This window comes from Mirounga angustirostris, unplaced genomic scaffold, assembly GCF_029215605.1.
Source record: "Mirounga angustirostris isolate CCGP_5_RB_7025 unplaced genomic scaffold, mMirAng1.0.hap1 SCAF_4, whole genome shotgun sequence".
NCBI lineage: Eukaryota > Metazoa > Chordata > Mammalia > Carnivora > Phocidae > Mirounga > Mirounga angustirostris.
The window spans coordinates 5,052,024-5,071,162 of record NW_026991712.1 but is presented as its reverse complement, the minus strand read 5'-3'; the positions used below and the strand labels follow the sequence as shown (position 1 = coordinate 5,071,162).

General features: G+C 49.6%; 1 protein-coding gene across 1 annotated transcript in view; it reads right to left on the bottom strand.

The window, feature by feature from the left end:
- The window catches only part of FAM135B (family with sequence similarity 135 member B), a 173,628-nt gene that overhangs the window by 22,396 nt on the left and 132,093 nt on the right, over window positions 1-19,139 (bottom strand). Inside the window, exons 7-10 of the mRNA XM_045899186.1 lie at window positions 18,553-18,706; window positions 16,323-16,372; window positions 6,378-6,533; window positions 5,561-5,634 (exon numbers count right to left, since the gene is read on the bottom strand). Coding sequence (XP_045755142.1) covers window positions 5,561-5,634; window positions 6,378-6,533; window positions 16,323-16,372; window positions 18,553-18,706 — 434 coding nt within the window. The remainder of the gene's footprint in view (window positions 1-5,560; window positions 5,635-6,377; window positions 6,534-16,322; window positions 16,373-18,552; window positions 18,707-19,139) is intronic.

Genomic DNA, 19,139 nt, shown 5'->3' with positions numbered 1-19,139 from the left:
CGTGACCTCAGGGTCGTGAGGGTGAGCCCCAGATCGGGCTCTGTGCTCAGTAGGGAGTCTGCTTGGGATTCTCTCTCCCTTGGCATCTCCCCCTTGCTCCCCACCCTCCCTGTCTCTTAAAAAAAAAAAAAAAAAGGATAAGCAATGTATTTATTCTCTTCTTCAAAGCCATGAAGGCTGTAGCAACTTCTTAATACTGTGAAGCTTTCTCTGAATATTTAAAGGGAATTTTGTTGCAATCAATCCTGTACTTCTTAGCTATCACCTGAACCTGGAAATTTTGGTTCAGTTTTTAGTTTATTAAAAAAGTACACTGACTGGACACCCACGTGCGGAGGACTGGGTCCCCAGGCAAAGGTATATACCTCCAGGATGGAAACTTGATTCTGGACCTAGAGAGCTCACAGTCATGAATACATCAGGTGATTAATCAAGTAACTACCACACAGCAGGAGAGGTGCTGGAGAGTCGGGTCCGGGTTACCTCCTGCCAGAAGGTGGCTTCTTGACTTTGTGACTTTGTGGATGTGACCAAGCACCTAAAACAGTGCTGAGCATGTGTTTAAACAAATGACTAAAAATTCTAGAGCACATACAAAATTCTGTCACCTCACACCTAGGATGGCTATTCTTAAACCCAAGAAAAAAGCAAGCGTTGGTGAGGATGTGGCCATGTTGCAGCCCTCGGACACTGTTGATGAAACATCACAGTTGCTGTAGAAAACAGTATGGAAGTTCTTCGGGAAATTAAAAATAGAAGCACCATATGATCTGGCAATCCTACTTCTGGGTATTTATCCCAAAGCATGGAAATCAGGGTCTATAAGAGATCCATGCACCCCCACGTGCATAGCAGCACCATTCACAATAGTCCGGCCACGGAGACAAGCTAAGAGTCCGTGAACAGAAAAAGGATCAAGAAAACGCAGGGCAATGGGATATTACTCAGCCTTAAATAAAGAAGGAAACCTTGTCCTATGTGACAACGTGGACAAACCTTGACGACATTATGCTAAGCAAAAGAAGTCAACCTCACAAGGACAAATACTCTGTGGTTCCACTTGCAGGAGGAATTGAAAATAGTCAAATTCAGAGTCAAAAAAATAAAGGGGAGTGGTTGCGAGGGGCTGGGTAGGGAAATGGGAAGATGCTATTCAATGGGCATAAAGTTTCAAGGCAGAAAGACAAATTCTAGAGACCTGCTATCTGCAGCATCCAGGGCCCAGTTCATCCCCTACTTATCTCCCTGACCCAGAGTATAGCCAACAACACAAAGATACTTCTATTTTGGAGGCTGAGAAATCCAGATGCAGCTCCTTAGGATAATGGTTCACCACCGTATCATGGAGCCACAGCTATATACTACAGGGACGCTAGGAGTGTGGGATCTGGACCCTAGCAGATCTGTGTGTGCATCACATGCTTGCTGTGTCGTCCAAAATAAGTTACTTAACCTCTCTGAGCCCAGGTTTTCCCAGTTTCTTCTTCGGTGAAGTGCAGATACAAACAGTTCCGAGCTCATAGTGTTAGTGTGGGCATTCAATGAGCCAATGCAGGGAGAGCACTTAGCTGGGCTTCTTACCCGAGGCATCTCAACAGGCAAAGCACCAGGAAGGTGGGGAAAGTGCCTTTTGTGTTCAACACTATAGACGTAGCGTCTTGTAAAATGAACGACTTTTAAAATTTAGCATTACACTTATTTCTACAGAGAAACCTAAAAGGCAGAGTGATCAGTCAATTGTCATTGTTCCAGAGGTTAAATCCCCAGGATGGGTCTTCCTGCACACCAACACTTCTGCATTCATTCATTCAAGAAGGTCTCAACTGAGCCCCTCCTTACTGTGTGAAAAGCACAGGCTAGCTAGGGGTAAAGCAGAGGCAAAGGACAATAAAACACACGCTTGCTACTGGCCAGTTCTAAACCATTTTCAGACACTGCAACATTGCATTTTTAAATACTGCATGTGGACAAAAATACTGCAGTCCATGGCAAGAAACAGTCTCCATTTTACACGGCGACCCAGTACAACCACACGCTCCCAGAAACACACATTGAAGCAAAAGTTTCAGAAACACGTCTTACTGGTACTCCCTACTCCATCTTGTCCTATCCTATCTATTTCATGTAAAAGTGCTGTCTCAAACCCACGATGTGGATTCACAGTGTACTCAATGTGCCCCACTGTTCGAGAAACACAATCTAGTATGAGCTTGAACTAGATGGGTCTTAAACTTGATGGGTCTTGAACTTGATAGGTCTTGAACTTGATGGGTCTTGAACTAGATGGGTCTTGAACTTGATGGGTTTTGAACTAGATGGGTCTTGAACTAGATGGGTCTTGAACTAGATGGGTCTTGAACTAGATGGGTCTTGAACTTGATGGGTTTTGAACTAGATGGGTCTTGAACTAGATGGGTCTTGAACTAGATAGATGGGTCTTGAACTTGATGGGTTTTGAACTAGATGGGTCTGAACTAGATAGATGGGTCTTGAACTTGATGAGTCTTGAACTTGATGGGTCTTGAACTTGATGGGTCTTGAACTAGATGGGTCTTGAACTAGATGGGTCTTGAACTAGATGGGTCTTGACAGATGAGTGTCACCAGGGCTACCTTGTCTGTCCACTTGTCAATCCTGATTTGGGGGGATGGTTCTGTCTCCTAAGCACACCCTCCCTCTCCAGCTCCAACCCCCAGGTGGGTACACCCATGCCGGTGCACGCTTACTAGCCTGGCCTCACACCTGCTCACTGCCTCATTCTGAGATGAAACTCCATTCATAGTACTCTGGACCTTTCCTCCAGTAACTTTCTCAATTGGACGTAAAATGCCCCTTTTGGTTCCGTACCTCTTACCCTTAATGACCTAATTAAAAGTTTACTTCTTTCTGAATAATATTGCTTCTAGCCTTGTGTACACCTTCCTTTACAGGTTAGTATCTTCTCGTGAATAGTACTCAGTGCCTCTGCAACTGCTCTGTGAGACAGATACCCTGGTCTCCTGGGTATTTGCAGGGCTCAGTCTGTACCTGCTTCAGACCTCTTCTGTGACAGCTCAGAGGAAAAGCCCTCTCCATTCTTACCACACTGATATAGCTCTCATTGGCACTTACTGCGTTTGCGTATCATATTTATTTATTTATCTATATGCCTTCTGCTATTAAAATAGTGATTTGTCTGTTTTGGTCACTGCTAAATATCTAATGCCCAGAAGAGTGTCAGGCCCATAGTCTGCACTCAGTGGATAGCTGCTGAATGAAGGACTCTCCTATTTACTTCTAAGCAGCAACCAAAGAGAGGTTCAGGAACTGGTCTGGTGTCACAAACCTTGTAAGTTCCAGGACCAAGATTTCAAGCCATGTATATCAGTTTGAGATCAGGTCTTTCCACCCTACTGTTTGCCAGCTTTTGCGAAAGGCCTTAATCATAACTGTCATGGTACAAAGTCTGAGTTCTTTGTCCTGGTCCCTAAGGTCCCACATGGGCTGGTCCCTCCCCACCTCACTGGTCCTGCCTCCCTCCCCCTCATTCCTGCTCACTCCGTCCTATAGTTACACTTGTCTCCCTGCTGCCCCTCAAACACCCCGTGTTCCCGTGTAAGAGCCTCGGCACCAGCTTTTCCCTCTGACTGGTCTTCTTTCATATCAAGGTCTGGCCGGATAGAACCCCAGTCTCTAGTCAAATGCCACATCCTCAGGAAGACTCCCTCTCAGCACTTTGGCTTCAAGAGTCCTTATCCCACACCCAGTGCTGTGTTGGAGGAGGTCCCACCAGCTTGCAAGAGCCAACTGTGCACATCTCTTCCCAGTCCCGTGTCCAGAGATCACATATTGGCACATGATAGCCACCGTTGTGGGAGAATTCATGCAGTGGAAATCAGCAAACAGTACAGACCCCGGATATTGTTTTTGTTGCTCTGAGAGCTCGTCCTTCAACACTTATGAGGACACCGGCCATGTCCCTTCTCATCGTGTTCCGTGTCCTCACCTTGATTTGGTTTCCTTTACTTGTCACTACCTGAGATAATTCGATTTACGTCTTGCCTGTTTCTGCCCTAGAATGAGAGACCCGTAAGGACAGCATCTTTAATTTGTTCCCTGCGATGTCGCAGTGCCTACGTGCACAACCAACAACCGTGTAATGTGTGAGTCATCACCTAACATTTTCTGAATGGAGTCTGTGGCTTGGACAGTGTATTCCATGGGCATGGATGTTCTCATTTGGTCCTTTCAGTTCTTGCCCTACCTGTTTTAGGGAAACTAAGACTAGGGGAGGACAAGGGGGGGGAAAAAAACAGCAACAGAACAGCACTTTCTCAAGGACCTGCTGTAGGTCCAATGGAGGAGTAGGATTTTGAACCCAAGTCCACCAAGTACCGTATCGTCTGAACTTGAGTGGTTAGCATCTCAAAGAAACTCTTCCGGAAGAGGAGCTGCCTCTGTGTCTGTTCCCTCCACGTGCGCCCACGCTCCTGGGGAACACAGCACACCCGGCGATTGAGGGTTCGCCTATTTTGGGGATTCAGGAAGCAGGTTCCCACAACAGTCCTGATTTACAGCATCTTGCTCCGCGGCCCTCACAATTCTGCTCACATTTGCTCACACTAACTCTTCTGACTGTAGTTGCTGGGCGGAATGAAGATGTGAGTGAGTGAAGGTCTACCTGGTTCCAGATAAGCTATTTTCATCATAGATGTGTTTTTCTTGGTGCCTTCCCACCCCCCACTTCAGATTCCACAAGGCAAACTGTAAATGCCGCCTAGCTGTCCAACTGGATGAAGTGTGGAGAGAAGGAAGAGAAGGTTATAAAGCGGAGGGCGAAAAGGTCTCAGGTCCGTCTTGTGTGACAGATGAACCTGAAATGTTTCTCCTGCTGGATTTATCGGGCCGTCTCGAACACTACTGCATCCACATTTATTCCTTGAGGTGAACGTATCATTCAGAAACAAAAAGAACCCCTTGGACTTGGGTAGCAAACGCCACCCCGTCTTGGACGGACCCATCTGTTCCTGCCCACTGGGGAGATCTACAAGAGAATGACCTCATTTTTTGTTAACCCTCTGACTTTTTTCGTATGTTTTCATTTTTTTCTTTAATTTTGGAGGAAGGCAGACTTAGAAATTCATCAGTCTGCCTAATTAGGTAGTTCCGTCCTCATTCTTATGCTAAATGTGTTTCGAAGCTACTGCAAAGTCTCCAGCGAATTCTGTGTTTTTTTTCTGACATAGGTTGTGGTCACAGCACCTGCTTCTAATTCATTTCACAAAGAAGACTCAGCACAGATGTCTTCGGGGACCTAGGAAGTCTTGATTCTGTCTATAGAACCATAATAACATTCAACAAAAGAAAACTTTGGCTATTGACCTTCTCTGCCACCTACCAGCTCCCACCTCTGCAATCTGTCTGACTCTTTTGCCTGCAGAGAAAATGCAGCTCGAATGTGCAGAGGTGGGCAGACTTCTCTCCTTCGCAGTCAGAGACGGAGGGAAGAAGGGCCTTTGAAAGAGAATATCTTGGGTGGCCACTTTGGCAGTGTGACGTGGGCATGCAATTGGTTACTTACAGATTCTCCTGAAAGGTCAGAACTGCAAGCTTTTGGTGCTCCATATAAAAGAAGGCCTCAGAAAACCTTCGGACCTGAGGAATAAGATTGCATGAACAGTTTAATTCACAGGGCGGGCATTATCTTGATTTTCCAAAGGGAAACTGACAAAGGAGAGCTGAGCCCACCCCGCCCCGCCCAGAGGGTCTGAAACAAGTACTTCCACGGGCGTCCTCTCTTAGCCCAAAGCTGGTTTAGGGACACAGTTTAATGCAGATTTGTGAACCTATTCTTACACTGCTTTCTATAATTTGTTTATGTAGGTCTTATCTCTTCTACTAGAAGAAGACACTTGAAAACCGTGACCATAAGTAAATGCAGAGGAAACAGAATTGGCAACGCCAGTCATGTAAGTGCATCCACAAAGTACTTTGTGGACCCAGATCTTTGGTCTTCTTGCTGTAAACAAGGAGACCGACATCTATTATGCATTAGTACCTGTCCATACAAACCCAACCTGGTGGCAAAGAAATACACCAAGAACAATGTCTGACATTTGAAAACACTTCTCCAAAATACGTTCAGAGCATTTGGAACATCCCTCATGCTATCATCTAGTAGCCAAGACAGATATTTTATGAATGGCGGAGGTCAAGGTTTCAGAGGCTGAACCAGTTCACAAAGTCTCACCGAGAGCTCAAGGTGGGGCCAGGACCGGCACACGCAGCTACGGGAGAAAACCCCAATTCCTGTTCTGCCCAATGAACTAACTGTGGGAAAGCTCCCTCAAGGGAACACTGGCACGTGATTAGGGAATTTATACCACTTGACACCTTACCCTCAAGGTGTGATGTTCCTGGGTGAGATAAGAGGTCACCTGGGAGTGTAGAGTCACTGTGTCTAGGAACTGGGTCCACAGAGCCATCACGTGGGAGGTGAGCCAGGCGAGATCCTTACTTATCTGCTCGGCTATCTTCTCGGGATTGTTCAACATCTGGGGAGGCAAAACGGTGGTAGTAAAGGACCTCTGCCCTGGGAAGCTACTGCAGGCTTCCTCCTAAAGCCTTTGCTGACTTCCCTGCTGTTAGGGAATCTCTCCTTCCTCTGGACTCTGTATTACATTACATTCTGAGCTCAGTCCTCCTCATCATTACAGTATCTACTTCTTCAGGGCTACTATTTGGCAGGTGGAACACTAGACATTTTGTGTGTGCTGCCCTTTTCATGCCCACCATTACCCTTTAGTAGAGTTATTGCGTATCATTTCACAGGGAAAATAAAACGAGAATCAGAGGAATTCAGTAGCCCAGCCAAGGCCACACAGAGCTAGGATTCAGGGGCACAGCTGACTAACCACAGACCCACAGCACCACGCCGCCTTTCCATAACAGGTGTTGAAAACACTTCCTGAGAGATGCTAACATCTTTATAACCTCAGAGTACCTAACTGGTTAGGTGATTTGCCCAGGGGTGGGGGGGCTGCTCAATAGCCCTACCACCATCTTCCCACAATCACTCCAAATAGCTTCAGGGAGGATCTTGGGTTGCCTTAACTACAATTTGAAGATGCCAGCCTAGAGAGGGCCTAGAGCCTTTGGAGGAACCTTTGGAAAGCTTTAGTTTAGAACAGGGAGGCCATCCGCTGGGGGATGGGGCAGACTTTGATTCTGGAGGGGAGATCAAGTCTCAGAGGGGAGGCAGGGAGCCAGGTGTCAAAGCCTGACACTGAGTGGTACACACCACCATTTATTCAACAAGCCCTTAATGTGCATCTTCCATGTCCCAGGCACATGTTTTGAATAAACGGGGACACAAAGTTGAATAAGGGAAGGTCTCTGCTGGCAGGGAGCCTCACTGGGCAGAGGCAATAGGAAAGTGAGTTAACAACTGGGAGTAGTGGGGATCGCTCTGTCATGGAAGACCATCAGGGACAGACAACCATAGCGTTTCAAGCCTATCTCTGCTCTGTGCCTCAGTTTCTTCAACTGTAAAATGGGTATGCAAAGCAAATGGAGACTTATTGGATGTAATAACAACAGGAAAAGTAGGTTGAAAGCCTTGTTTACAACAGTAGAAGTTCCTCTTGCTATTCTTGGACTAAAGGCTGATGCTAGAGGAAGGCAGGTGGGCTGGAGCGAGGCATCGATCTAAGAGGAAGAAAAAGAGGGAAGGACGAACGTGGCACCCAGTAAGGTTCTTTAGCTCTTGGGTATTGGTATTTTATAATTAAGGACTGGCTGCCAGATATAGGGCATCAACCAAGTGGGGCATTTCCAAGCTGCTTCTTCCAAGAGGAAGGGTCAGTCTTTGATGAACAATCAAAGGTCAGTCTTAGGCAAAATAATTTTGCCAGCTCCACAGTGCAAGAACGGCCCTACTTTCTTCTGATGGAAGGCTTACTTCCTGCACCGGCTCTGTTGGAGGGCAGGGGTCAAACTGGGACTGTCTGCTCTTGGTTCAGCCCTACGATCTGTGGCCAGAGGTGTTCAGAGGCAGAAAGCTGAGCAATGCGTTGGGGAGAGTGGGGAACATGGTCAGACCCTGGAAAACCTCCAGGCTGGAACGTGAGGTTTTTGGGTGGACCAGAAGTGGCTCCTCTTACCAGTTACCCTCGCTAATGAGCACCAAACACCTGCATCAGCGCTTGGCACCATTTTCCCCCCGATGCCATGGCCTGCCTTATCTCTGGCTACCTTCCCTTCTGGCCCAGGGCACACCCTACTCCAGCCACGCCACCTGCTCACCGTGGCCTGAGCGCACCCAGCTCCTTCCACATACCAGGCTCTGACCAGACTGTACATCCTCCTTGGAAGGCCTTCTCCTTCCACCTTCCAGCCTCTCTTCTCCCTCTTTTCACCACTTTGGGCATGTCTGCTCTCCCCCGGGGGACAGTTTAAGGAGCCAACACAGTCCCCCTTGTTTCTGATGATTCTTTAGAAACGTCTACTCTGCTTCAAGGGTAGGTCTAACCTCCTGTCCTTGAAGTCGACTCGACCTTGCACACACCACCCTCAATGCACCACTGGCCAGACACTGTTCCTACAACCCTCCTCTGCCTACATTCTGAGTGTTAGGCTTCTCCGTATTCTTAGTAACCACGTGGTGGTGGACGAGTTGCGGGGATTCGGTAACTCTTTATTGAAAATTCTGGTGATTGCATCAATGAGAGGCGCTCCGGACCTCAGTAACTGGACTTCCCTTACTGGGCTGCTTACTCCAGCTCCCACAGCTCTCCCACCACCACCGCAGTGGAACCAGCAAACACAGCTTGAATTCTGAGCTCAGCTGCTGGAGTGAAAACCAGAGAAAGCAAAGCCACTCATTGAATGTGTCTTTGGGAGAATGACTTTTTTTTCCCCTCGTTGATTACAGAAATGGCTTCAGATAAGGTTAAGGAAGCTTCTAATTAGGCCACAAGAGGACTCTTCGCCTGGGCCTGTGTAATTACAGATGGGCATGGAGGGGCTTCTCACGCAGGACCAAGAAGAGGCCCTTCACGCGAGCGAGGGCACAACTGGGCCCGATGCTCTTTCAAGTGAAGCTGCCTGAAGAATGCTCAGCCACTCACCTCAGCCACCCCTGTCACGCTTCTCATCTGCGCTCTAACCACACTCCTTTGTTCACTCCTGTTGCCCCCCACTCTGTTTATCCAGTGACTGTTATATGCGAAGGGGTATGCTGAGCTCTGGGGAGCCACAGATAAATACAGCCAGTCCTGGAAGAGGCAGATGGCTCAGTGACAGCCATTTATTTAGAGACTTATAATACACCTACAATGTGCTATGAAAGAGATATATACTGAGTGTTATCAAAAAATCACGGAGGCTTCCTGGAGGAGGTGATAACCTGTGCTGTGATCTCAAGGTAAATAAAAACCTCTATACATTCCCTGAACTAACCATGTTCCCTAATACCCAGAGCCTTGCAGTCACAGCAGATAACCCTCTGTAACGAGCCAGGTCCCTCTGGGTCCGTGGACCTCCACATTCAAGGGGAGGGGGCCAAAGCCTGATTCCTCAGTGGGGATGCTTGGGGGGGCTCTGCAGTTTGAGGGGGCACACTGGGGAAGGGAAGCTAGGCTGAGGAGAGTCAGACTCTGTGCTCAGCCTCATGGCATGGCAGATCGGGGCGTCCCAGCTGCATGGACATCTCCCAGGAAAGTGTTTGAAATGCAGAATCTCCTGCCCTAGCCCAGATCAAATTGGAATCTGTATTTTAACAAGTTTTCCAGGCATTTCATATGCATATTCAAGTCTGAGAGATTCTAAAATTGGACAGAGATATGGATGTTACCCAAACACGTTGCCTCTAGCTGAGCTCTGGCACTCCCTGGCTACTCTAAATGACCAGAGCTGTGAGGTCCCTTCAGAGTTCTGTCCACAGGGGACTGTGGCTGGCCAGGAAAGAAGTCACTGTGATCACAGGGGACAAGCACGCACTACACTTTTAGTTTCCTCTGCTAGGGAGCTCGGCTAAAAAGACCTACATGCCCAAACATACACACCAAAGCAAGGATTCAATGAGAAGTCATGTAACATCCTTGTCAGTGGGATCATTGTTCTGAACCACATCATAAAGATGCTTTCAGTCTTAGGCAAAATAATTTTAAAAACCCTCACAGAAGGCAACTGGCAAAAAAAAAAAAAAAAAAAAATCACACAATTAAGTAAACAAAACAAGCAAAACCCCAGCCTCCCCAACTGGTAGCTGTTCATTTATGCCCGATAACTAATTTTTAGTATTTCCTGCTAGGAGGGTACAGCTCGAGGAAAGACCATTCAGCAATTTAGGATCTCCTAGAAGTGTATGGGAGCAACCCAGACAGAATCTTTTCTATGACAACAAGCCCAGTCTTGCTGAATTCTTTAAAGAAAACTGGCAATTGCTTGCAGGCAGACAATCAGCATGTGTTGAGCCTGTCTATTGTAGCAAAGCACAAGGCTGAGTTCCACTGGAACCTTCCCATTTGGGTAGAGAGCACACCGCGATCAGTCTGCACAGCAGGGACCTTATCCTGTGCCCCCACTCACATTTCCAGCCCAGCCCCCACCACAGGCTTCCTGTGCTCCATGCACTTGGCCCTCCATGCACTTGGCCCATCCGCTCAGCTCAGTGGATCCGTACTCTGGAATTTTGTGGATGTTCCTTCCCTGTCACCTGGCACACTCAGACCCCTTCAGGGCTAGCCTCCCGGAGAGCCGGGTGCCTCTCGTCTTACACCCCTTGGTGGAGCCCTGACCCTATTGGCAGCTTCTGAACAAGCCTCTTCCTCCTGAGGCTGCTAGTCCTGGGAATGGTCTCCATTGTATTCCCAACAGAGAGCAAAGTGGCCAGCATACAATAGGTGTTGAATAAGTGTTTATAGGATTCACTTGGAATAAAGATACATGCAAATTGCTCCATGACTACAGAACTCTATGTTTGCAAGTTCTTTTAAATCCCAGAAACCTTTCCATGCCTAACCCCCATCCATCCCCTTTGATGGACGGTTCCCTACCTGGTGCAGCTGGCCACTAGGTGGCGATGTCCTGCCTCTAAATGTTTGGTGGGCTTTGAGTGCCCTTTGGGGGGTGTTGGGGAGGGGGCTCTGTTTCTGTCACTGTGAGCATTAGGGCAGCTCTCTAGCAAACAAGAGAGTGGGCTGAAGCCCACCCCCACTCCCTGGTTCCCTCCCCATCACCCACTAGTACCCCTGCATCAGTATGCTAATTTGATGGCTCTGTACAAAATCAAGCCTGCAGCAATACAATCACTCAAAACCAGCGGCAGCATCCCTGCAACTCGGGGGTCTGGCACCAGAGGAAGAAGGCAACCCGTTCCTTGGCTTTTCATGAGAGGTATCAGATAGACTCATTGGCAGCCCGAGTTCTCACCTGAACCACTGCAGGGACCAGATCATCACAATAGCAGTGGGCCCCAAGCCCACCCCTTAGTGGTCAGAGGAAACCACCCTTCAGAGTCCACTGTAGCAAAATGACTGGGGACACATCTGTGTGTCCCCCTGTATTCTCAGGGCTGCCGGGAGGCAGTGCCTGGTGCCTGAAGGTGGGAGACAGAATCCAGCAGGTGGAAGCGGACGTTGTCATTGCTTCCGCTGTAAATGCCATTAGCCACCCTTTTCTGCCTCAAGACACACCCTCGTCCTCCACACAGCCCCCAGCAAGCTCATCACTCGCCTGCCCGGCTCCCTGTCACATGGGGCTTAGCCCAAGCTCTAGCACACTGTGCAGGGCATTCAGGCTCCCCCTCAGAGCCTCAGTGACCCCCGCCTCCCCTTCTGAGAGCTCCGCTCACGGATGCACACTCACTGCCTGGACCCAGGTGCTCCCTCAGCCTTGCCTCCATTGCCTGCCCTGTCCTCTTACCGGAGGCCATGAGGCTTTCTCCCACACAGTGGGACCCCACGGCCACACGCGTGTCTGTGTCCACATCTGCAGCCTGCGAGGCACACCGGGACAGGGTCAACAAGGGATAGAGGTATCGTGTGCATGTGTGAGCTCATTTCACCCTCAGAGCGGCCCTCCACACGTGGGAAACCAGCCACCCAGAGGGGACACGGCCTGCCCAAAGTGGACAGCCAGCCCGCACCCTCAGGACAGCGCTGCGCAGCCCACGCAGCAGCGGACTCTGGCCACTGGTCCTCCGTGGCGCACGACGGCACAGCAACACCTAGGGCTTGGTCGATCAGTGAATGAGCACGTCGACTCCCGCCTCCTTCCGCAGATGAGCCAACGGCCCTGGGGTGAGGACAGCTGCTCGGGGGTCACTGGCTTCCTCACCTTTGGTAGCATGTAGCATTCTTGTGATGCATTAGTGCATTCATTCATTCCAGCAATGAACCCTTCTAGGCACTGGAGCTTCGAGAGTGAACGAGTCACCCCCTCGGCTGTGTGCCCCCAAGGGAAGGGGGTCTCTGCTGAGTCCCCCAGAGCCTAACACAGGGCCTGGCGAAGCGTGGGGACTCACAAAACGTTTGCTGAAATGAATCAACTCTCTAGAGTAGTTCCCACAGAAACACTGACCCTTTGTGGTCATGAAGACAAGAGCAACATGGGGGCCTTTTAACCTTATTCCCCGAGGGGCACATGTGACACCGGAAACTCTTTACGGCCAGGGAAGTGACAAGCCAGAGGGCAGTGATAATTGTACCAAGCAAGAGTTAGCATTTTCTCCATTCACCGCCCTGCCGGGCCGCATGCAGACTTCACAGACTCTACCTGTGTTCTCTGCAAAGGAGGATTCTGCTTCCCCGGATGGCATCCTGGTGGGGAGGGTGGGCTCCGGCGTCGCAGTGACCAGCAATGGCCCTGTTCGGCCAGTGCTGTTACTCTGGGCAAACAACCCACCCTTTATGAGTGAAGTCCTGATTCTCCATCCCCTGAGAACAACAGGATCCCTCCCTCCATAGAACGGCTGTATACATTACATGAGGAATGCACATAAAAATAGCAACCAGCAGCTAGCCAGGGTACGAGCTTACTGACTCAGAGAAAAAGAGGTTAATAAAAACCGAGCCATTTTATCTCCACTTTATAGGTATGAACATCAAGGTCCATAAAGTCTAAGCAACTTTTCTAAAGTCGCACAGTAAGTAGGTAAGGAATTCAAAGCCACTGGCTCTGATGTGACCACTTTTGCAACATGTCATGACACCCCATCACTTCCACAGTCCCCCAACCCACCCACTACCCAGTGAGGTCTAAGAAGAAACAGGGAGCAGCCCCTGGCCTGTCCAGAGGAGCGAGCACAGCAGGAAACTGAGGCAGTGGGCTGGGCGCTATGCAGTCTGGGAGTGTGAGCCCCGGCTCCCTGCACCACTCACTGGGTGCCCCGGCCAGGCACTTGCAGAAAGGCAGTCTCAGGGGTTACTGGGAGGCCAGAGGAGAGTCTTCAGGACAAGCATTTAACCTGCTCCTGGCCCCGAGCACGCCGGTCAATGTGGGCAGTCCTTGCTCGTGGAGGTGCGGATGCTCCGGCGAAAGCACTGCGGGCTAGCCTGTCTTCCTGGGCTTCAGAAGAGAAGCTTCTGGAACCTGAGTGAAAGAGGCACGGCAACCAGCAGAGAACCCACAGGGCACCCCATCTCTTGCTGCTCATCATGTTGGTAGCGACAGGAAAGATGGTGGGTGTGGTATATAACAGCTATTAAGAGTTGGCGTTTTTTTAAACTGCTACAACTCAATTTTCGATGACTTACAGATTGCAAGTGTCTCCTGGGGATGCTGAGCAGCATCCAGGCTGGGAGGGATGGGGCCTGAGGAGGGCCAGCCCTGGAGGGCAAGGCCAGCTCTGCACCGCAGACCCGTGAGCCAGGCGTTCACAGGTTCCTCTCGTGAGCTCTCTCCTGGTCTCCCCACAATAGCCGCGACACAGATGAGAAATCTGAGGCCCATTAAGATCCTAAATCGCACATCCAGGATCACGCAGCTGATGTGCAGAAGGGCTGGAGCCTGGACTTGAACCTGCAAAGCCTGTGGGCTTTTCCAAGGCGATGCTGCCCTGGGTGCCCTCTGGGGCGGAAGGGGGAGCTGCGGCCCCCCGAGTCTTCGGCCCTGTGGTCAGCTTAGCCAGCCCCCTGGTGCACTGCATCCTCCGCCTCCGCCTCCGGGTTTAGGGAGTGGATGCTCCACACACTGGCATCCAAGTCCTCGGCCAGCCTTAGGTTTGCCTTCCACACTCTCTAAATGGGCTTCCCGTGTCCTTCACATGTCCCCGAGTTTATCAGGAGCAGTGCCTGTGACGTGACTCCTTGATGATCCCACCCTTTCTTCAGGGCTCACTTCAAAGGGCCTCTCTGTCCTAGACCCTCCCCCACCCCAGCGCCAGGCACCTGCTCTGTGCTTTGCCTTCCCACCGGGCTGCCATCTGTCCGCGGTAACACTGAGTTTCACTGACTTTATAACGTGCTCTAAAGCAGGGATTCTCGACCCTGGCTGCACAGTGTACTCATCTGGGGAGCTTCTTCTTTCTATGATTTTTCTTCCAGTTTTACTGAGATATAACATTACTGACAGATAACATTATGTACATTTAAGGGGCTCAACATAATGATCTGATAAATGCATCTATTGTGAAATGATCACCACAATAAGGTTCGTTAACATACCCATCACTTTCCATACTTAAAATGTTTTCCTTTCGATGAGCACTTTTAAGATCTATACTCTTAGTCACTTCTAATTACAGAGCACAGTATTGCTAACTTTAGTCCCCACACTGCGTGTTCTATTCCCAGAATTTATTCATCTTATAACTGGAAGTTCGTACCTTTTGACCACCTCCACCCATTTCCCCATCCTCTGTTCCTATGAGTTAGGTTTTTGTTTGTTTGTTTTACATTTCACATGTAAGTGAGATAATATGTTATTTGTCTTTGTCTGACTCTATCAGACGTAGCAGGATGCCTTCAAGATTCATCCACATTGTTGCAAATGGCAGGATTTCCTTCTTCTTATGGCTGAGTAGTGTTCCACCGTATAGATACACCACATTTTCTTTATCCATTCAGCTGTAGGTGGACACCCAGGTTGTTTCCATGCCTTGGCTATTGTGAATAACGCCGCAGTGAACACAGGGATGCAGACGTCTCTACAAGATAGTGATCTCATTTCCTTAGATCTATACTCAGCAGTGAAATTGCTGGATCATCGGGTGGTTGTATTTCTAAGTGTCTGAAGAGCCTCCGTACTGTCTTCCAGAGTGGCTGCTCCAGTTCCCATTCCCACCAACGGTGCTCGAGAACTCCCTTTCCCCCACGTCCTTGCCAGCACGTGACATCTCTGGTCTTCTCACACTCTCATAGGTGTGAGCTGGTATCTCACGGTGGTTCCGATCCAGCTGGGAAGATTTCACTAAATACAAATGCCCAAGCTCTGCTCCCTGATATTCTGTCTCACCCGGTTTAGATGGGACCCAGGCAAAGGTACATCTTAGAAGTCCCAAATGTATTTCCACTGTGCAGCAAGGGTTGAAAACACTGGTGTGAGAGACGACGATGAGACAGTTTTCTGAGTCCAGCTGCCAGCCCTGATAAGCACCGTCATCAAGCCTGACTGCCATACTGGTTTCCGTCTTCATTTGCCTCTCGCTATGTAAGGACGACGTGCAGTACCCACCCAGACCATCCACGCAATGGGATGGGAAAGTGTTCCAGAGACTGCAAATAACAGCAGTGTGCATTTGCCAAGCGCCTATTTAAGCACGTATTCTTAGAAGATGCTCGGTGAATTTCTGGCAGATGCACACTACTGTTTCCATCATCAGCGTCATCCCGCTGTTAGCCTCCTGCCATGGCTGAGGCTGTCTGGCCACAGGCATCGCCCTCCAGGAGAAGCACATGGTTGGTAGTCAATACATTTTGTTAAATGGATGAGTAATAGACAAATGTAGCCTCAGCTCCAGGGACAGAGACCTGTGAACCTGTTTATTTTTTCCAAAACATCTATTTTTTTTTTTAAAGGTTTTATTCATTTGACAGAGACACAGCGAGAGAGGGAACACAAGCAGGGGGAGTGGGAGAGGGAGAAGCAGGCTTCCCGCGGAGCTGGGAGCCCGATGCGGGGCTTGATCCCAGGACCCTGGGCTCGAGCAGAGAGCTAGACATACAAGAGAGGTCTAGTGGACACTTAATAACAAAGAATGGCAGAGTATCTCTTCAGTTTCAGGTCTAACGTGCGTTTATAAGCCCTGTGCTTTCATCTCTGATTTCTACATTGAGCGGGGACCTATGTTGGTCCTGTATCTCAACTGCCCTTTTATCCCACAGGGCGAGTTTTTTAATTACCTGTAGCTCTGAGCACAGCTGAGAGAGCGTTTCCTCAACAGCAAGGGACTCTAGGAAGAAACAGAAGATGCACAATAAAATGGACACACTCTGAAATGCGGTGGTTGCTAAGTACAATAAAGAAGCATACGTTCAAGTTGGCATTAAAGTCACAGAAAGAAACACAACTCCCGAGGACTCACCTCCTTTCTACTCCAACTTCCTAAAGGGGTCATATTTAAAAAAAAGGATAAGACTGATCTGGAGCCATGTGACCCCACACTAGATGAAGGTCAACATCATCTCCTGGATGCTTCTCTGAGGAACAGAAGGCCCCCGCGTTCACACAGCACTTTGTGTGATTCAAAGGGGTCCCACATTCTTCTGGGCTTTTGCAGGTATGTGCACGTGGGTGTGCACACACCTGCACATACACGTGTGTTTGTGACACATGTGGGGCATGGATTCGGATCTCCATCATACAGGTGAATGTGGGGAAGCACAGAGAAGTGAAGTGACAGAGCCAAGCCCAGCTCCACCAACTCTGACACCCACGATCATCACAACCCACGGAGGAGCTGGGATATCAGCTCTTATTAGCAGGAACCTCTGGCCTCTGGCCATTTGGGATGCCACGTGCGAAGTTCTGCCTGTCTTTGAACTCTCTCGCCCAGTTCCATGATGCTGCGGTCAGTGATCTGCACTTGGCTTTGGCATGAGTTCTACTTAAAATGTTGCTGCCCAGGTGAGCAGGGGCAGTCCCTCAGTGCCTCCGGATCCTCACTGATGGCCTGATGACACATGCGTGTCCCCCCAGCACCTCTGTTAGCTCTTTGAGTCCCACCAGTCACAGTGGACTTTTGTCATGGCTCTGTCCCTGGCGTCTGGCACATAATAGATGCTCAATAAAAGTATGTTCATAAATGAATGAGCAAATACATTCAGTGCCTTTGGGTAAAAAGAAGTTAAAGCCAGAAGTCAACGAACACTGCACAATCTCCATTTTCCCTGTGAGCAATGTAAACGGTCTCTGATTCTGTGTGCGTCTTTTTGTGTGCATAACATTTGAACCTGAAAAAAAAAAAATGCAACCTCACGATTGCATGATTCAAAGAATAGCGCCTGACTTGTCCAGGGTGTTAGAGCTGATAAGGCCAGAAGGGAAGATGGCAGGACAATTCATCAACAGCGATGCACGTACTCCTTCACCCTACCTGCCAGGGACTGTGCACAAGGGATCTGAGGGGGGCCTCTGCTCTCAAAGACCCTGCAACTAGTGGGGAAGTGAAACATGCAAATAAATCATTGTCATGTGGTGTTTTCAGTGCAGGAGTGGGCACTGTATGAAGCCCTAAATCCTGCCAAAGCCATGACTGTCTCAGTAGGTGAGGTCTGGGGGTGTGGGTGGGGAAGCTGAGGCACCCCGGCAGGATTGTGCTTAACCCCAAACCAGGCTAAGGACCTGGCTTCAGTTCTGGAAGCAAAGGGGCCCCAGTAGAGGACTGTTAGCAGAATCACACTGTGTCACCTGCTGTAAATGAGTGGGATGATATAAAGGATGCTGCCCCAAGAGTCAATGTAGGACCTCTGTCCTCTTGTTTTGGTTCCGCCCTGTATTGCTGTGCAACCCTGAGCGGTCACTGCCCCTCTCTGAGCTTCGGTTCCGACACCTGTCAGCAAAGGGGGATTCAGGCCCAATGATCTCCATGATGTCTGATGATGTGCATGAAGCTATTTATCCCCAGAAAACCAAAGATGATGGCTGCTGAGAGGTTTCTATAATCATGCAGATGTGTATATATATATACACACACACACATATATATGTGCATATATACACACAAATACATAATATATATGAAAGATACATACAAGCATATATTTGTGTATATATGTATAGTACATATAGAATGCACATATGTTCTTTTGGGGTTGTTTTCCACTCTTGTCAGTTGCGATCCTGTAACTACTTTCCCTTCGCAAGCAGCTTGACATTGTGCACAACAGTGACAGACATGCAGCAGGCGTTCAGTAAAGGCCTGCTGGGTGCCTGAACGCACGAGTGCATGCACCTCGGGTGCTCCTGCCTTTCCCTCCTGCATACACACGCCCGGAGGTAACACAGAGAAAACAGACCTGGAATGGCACCTGTCACCGGGACGCTGACAAAACCGCCAGCTTTCTCAAGCCTGGCCCCGCACGGGGCAGGTGGGCCACCGGCCTGAGGCGTCCCCTGGGCCCAGCGCCTTACCCAACTCTGTGTGCGGCAGCTCTGGGATGTCCCTCATGATGACCAGGAAGTAGGCGCGGAGTCCCCGGTAGGCATGTAGCAGCAGGAAGCACAGCTCCCGATGCCACCTGTGTGCGCGCTGCATGCAGTTCTCGGACGGCACGTAGAAGCTCCCCTGCGGGCGGGATAGACACAGACGCTGAGGGCCACCCCACGGGGCATCTCCGAGAACAGCTGTGCAGGGGTCCGCAATCCCGGAGAAGAGGGAGTTTGTGTCCCTCCCCCACCTCTCCGTCCGGGAAAAACACCGCAACCTGCCGAGGCTCTGTCGTACGTATTCATGTTAAAATAATTTAAAAAATAGCAATAGTAAGAGTAATAATAACCATAAGGAGGAAGGGGATGGCACCGACCTGGAAGGTCTGGGACAACCTCAGGGGGCCCACTCACAAGCCCTCGCTCCCTGGCCCTGCACGGCGCATCACAGAAGATGGGGAATGGGCAGGAAGGTCTCCTTTCGCGGGGAGAGGAGGAATGCGTAGAGACCCGCGTGGGAGGTGGGTGAGCAGTACCTAATGCCGAGAGGAAGGAAGACACACAGCTGTAAA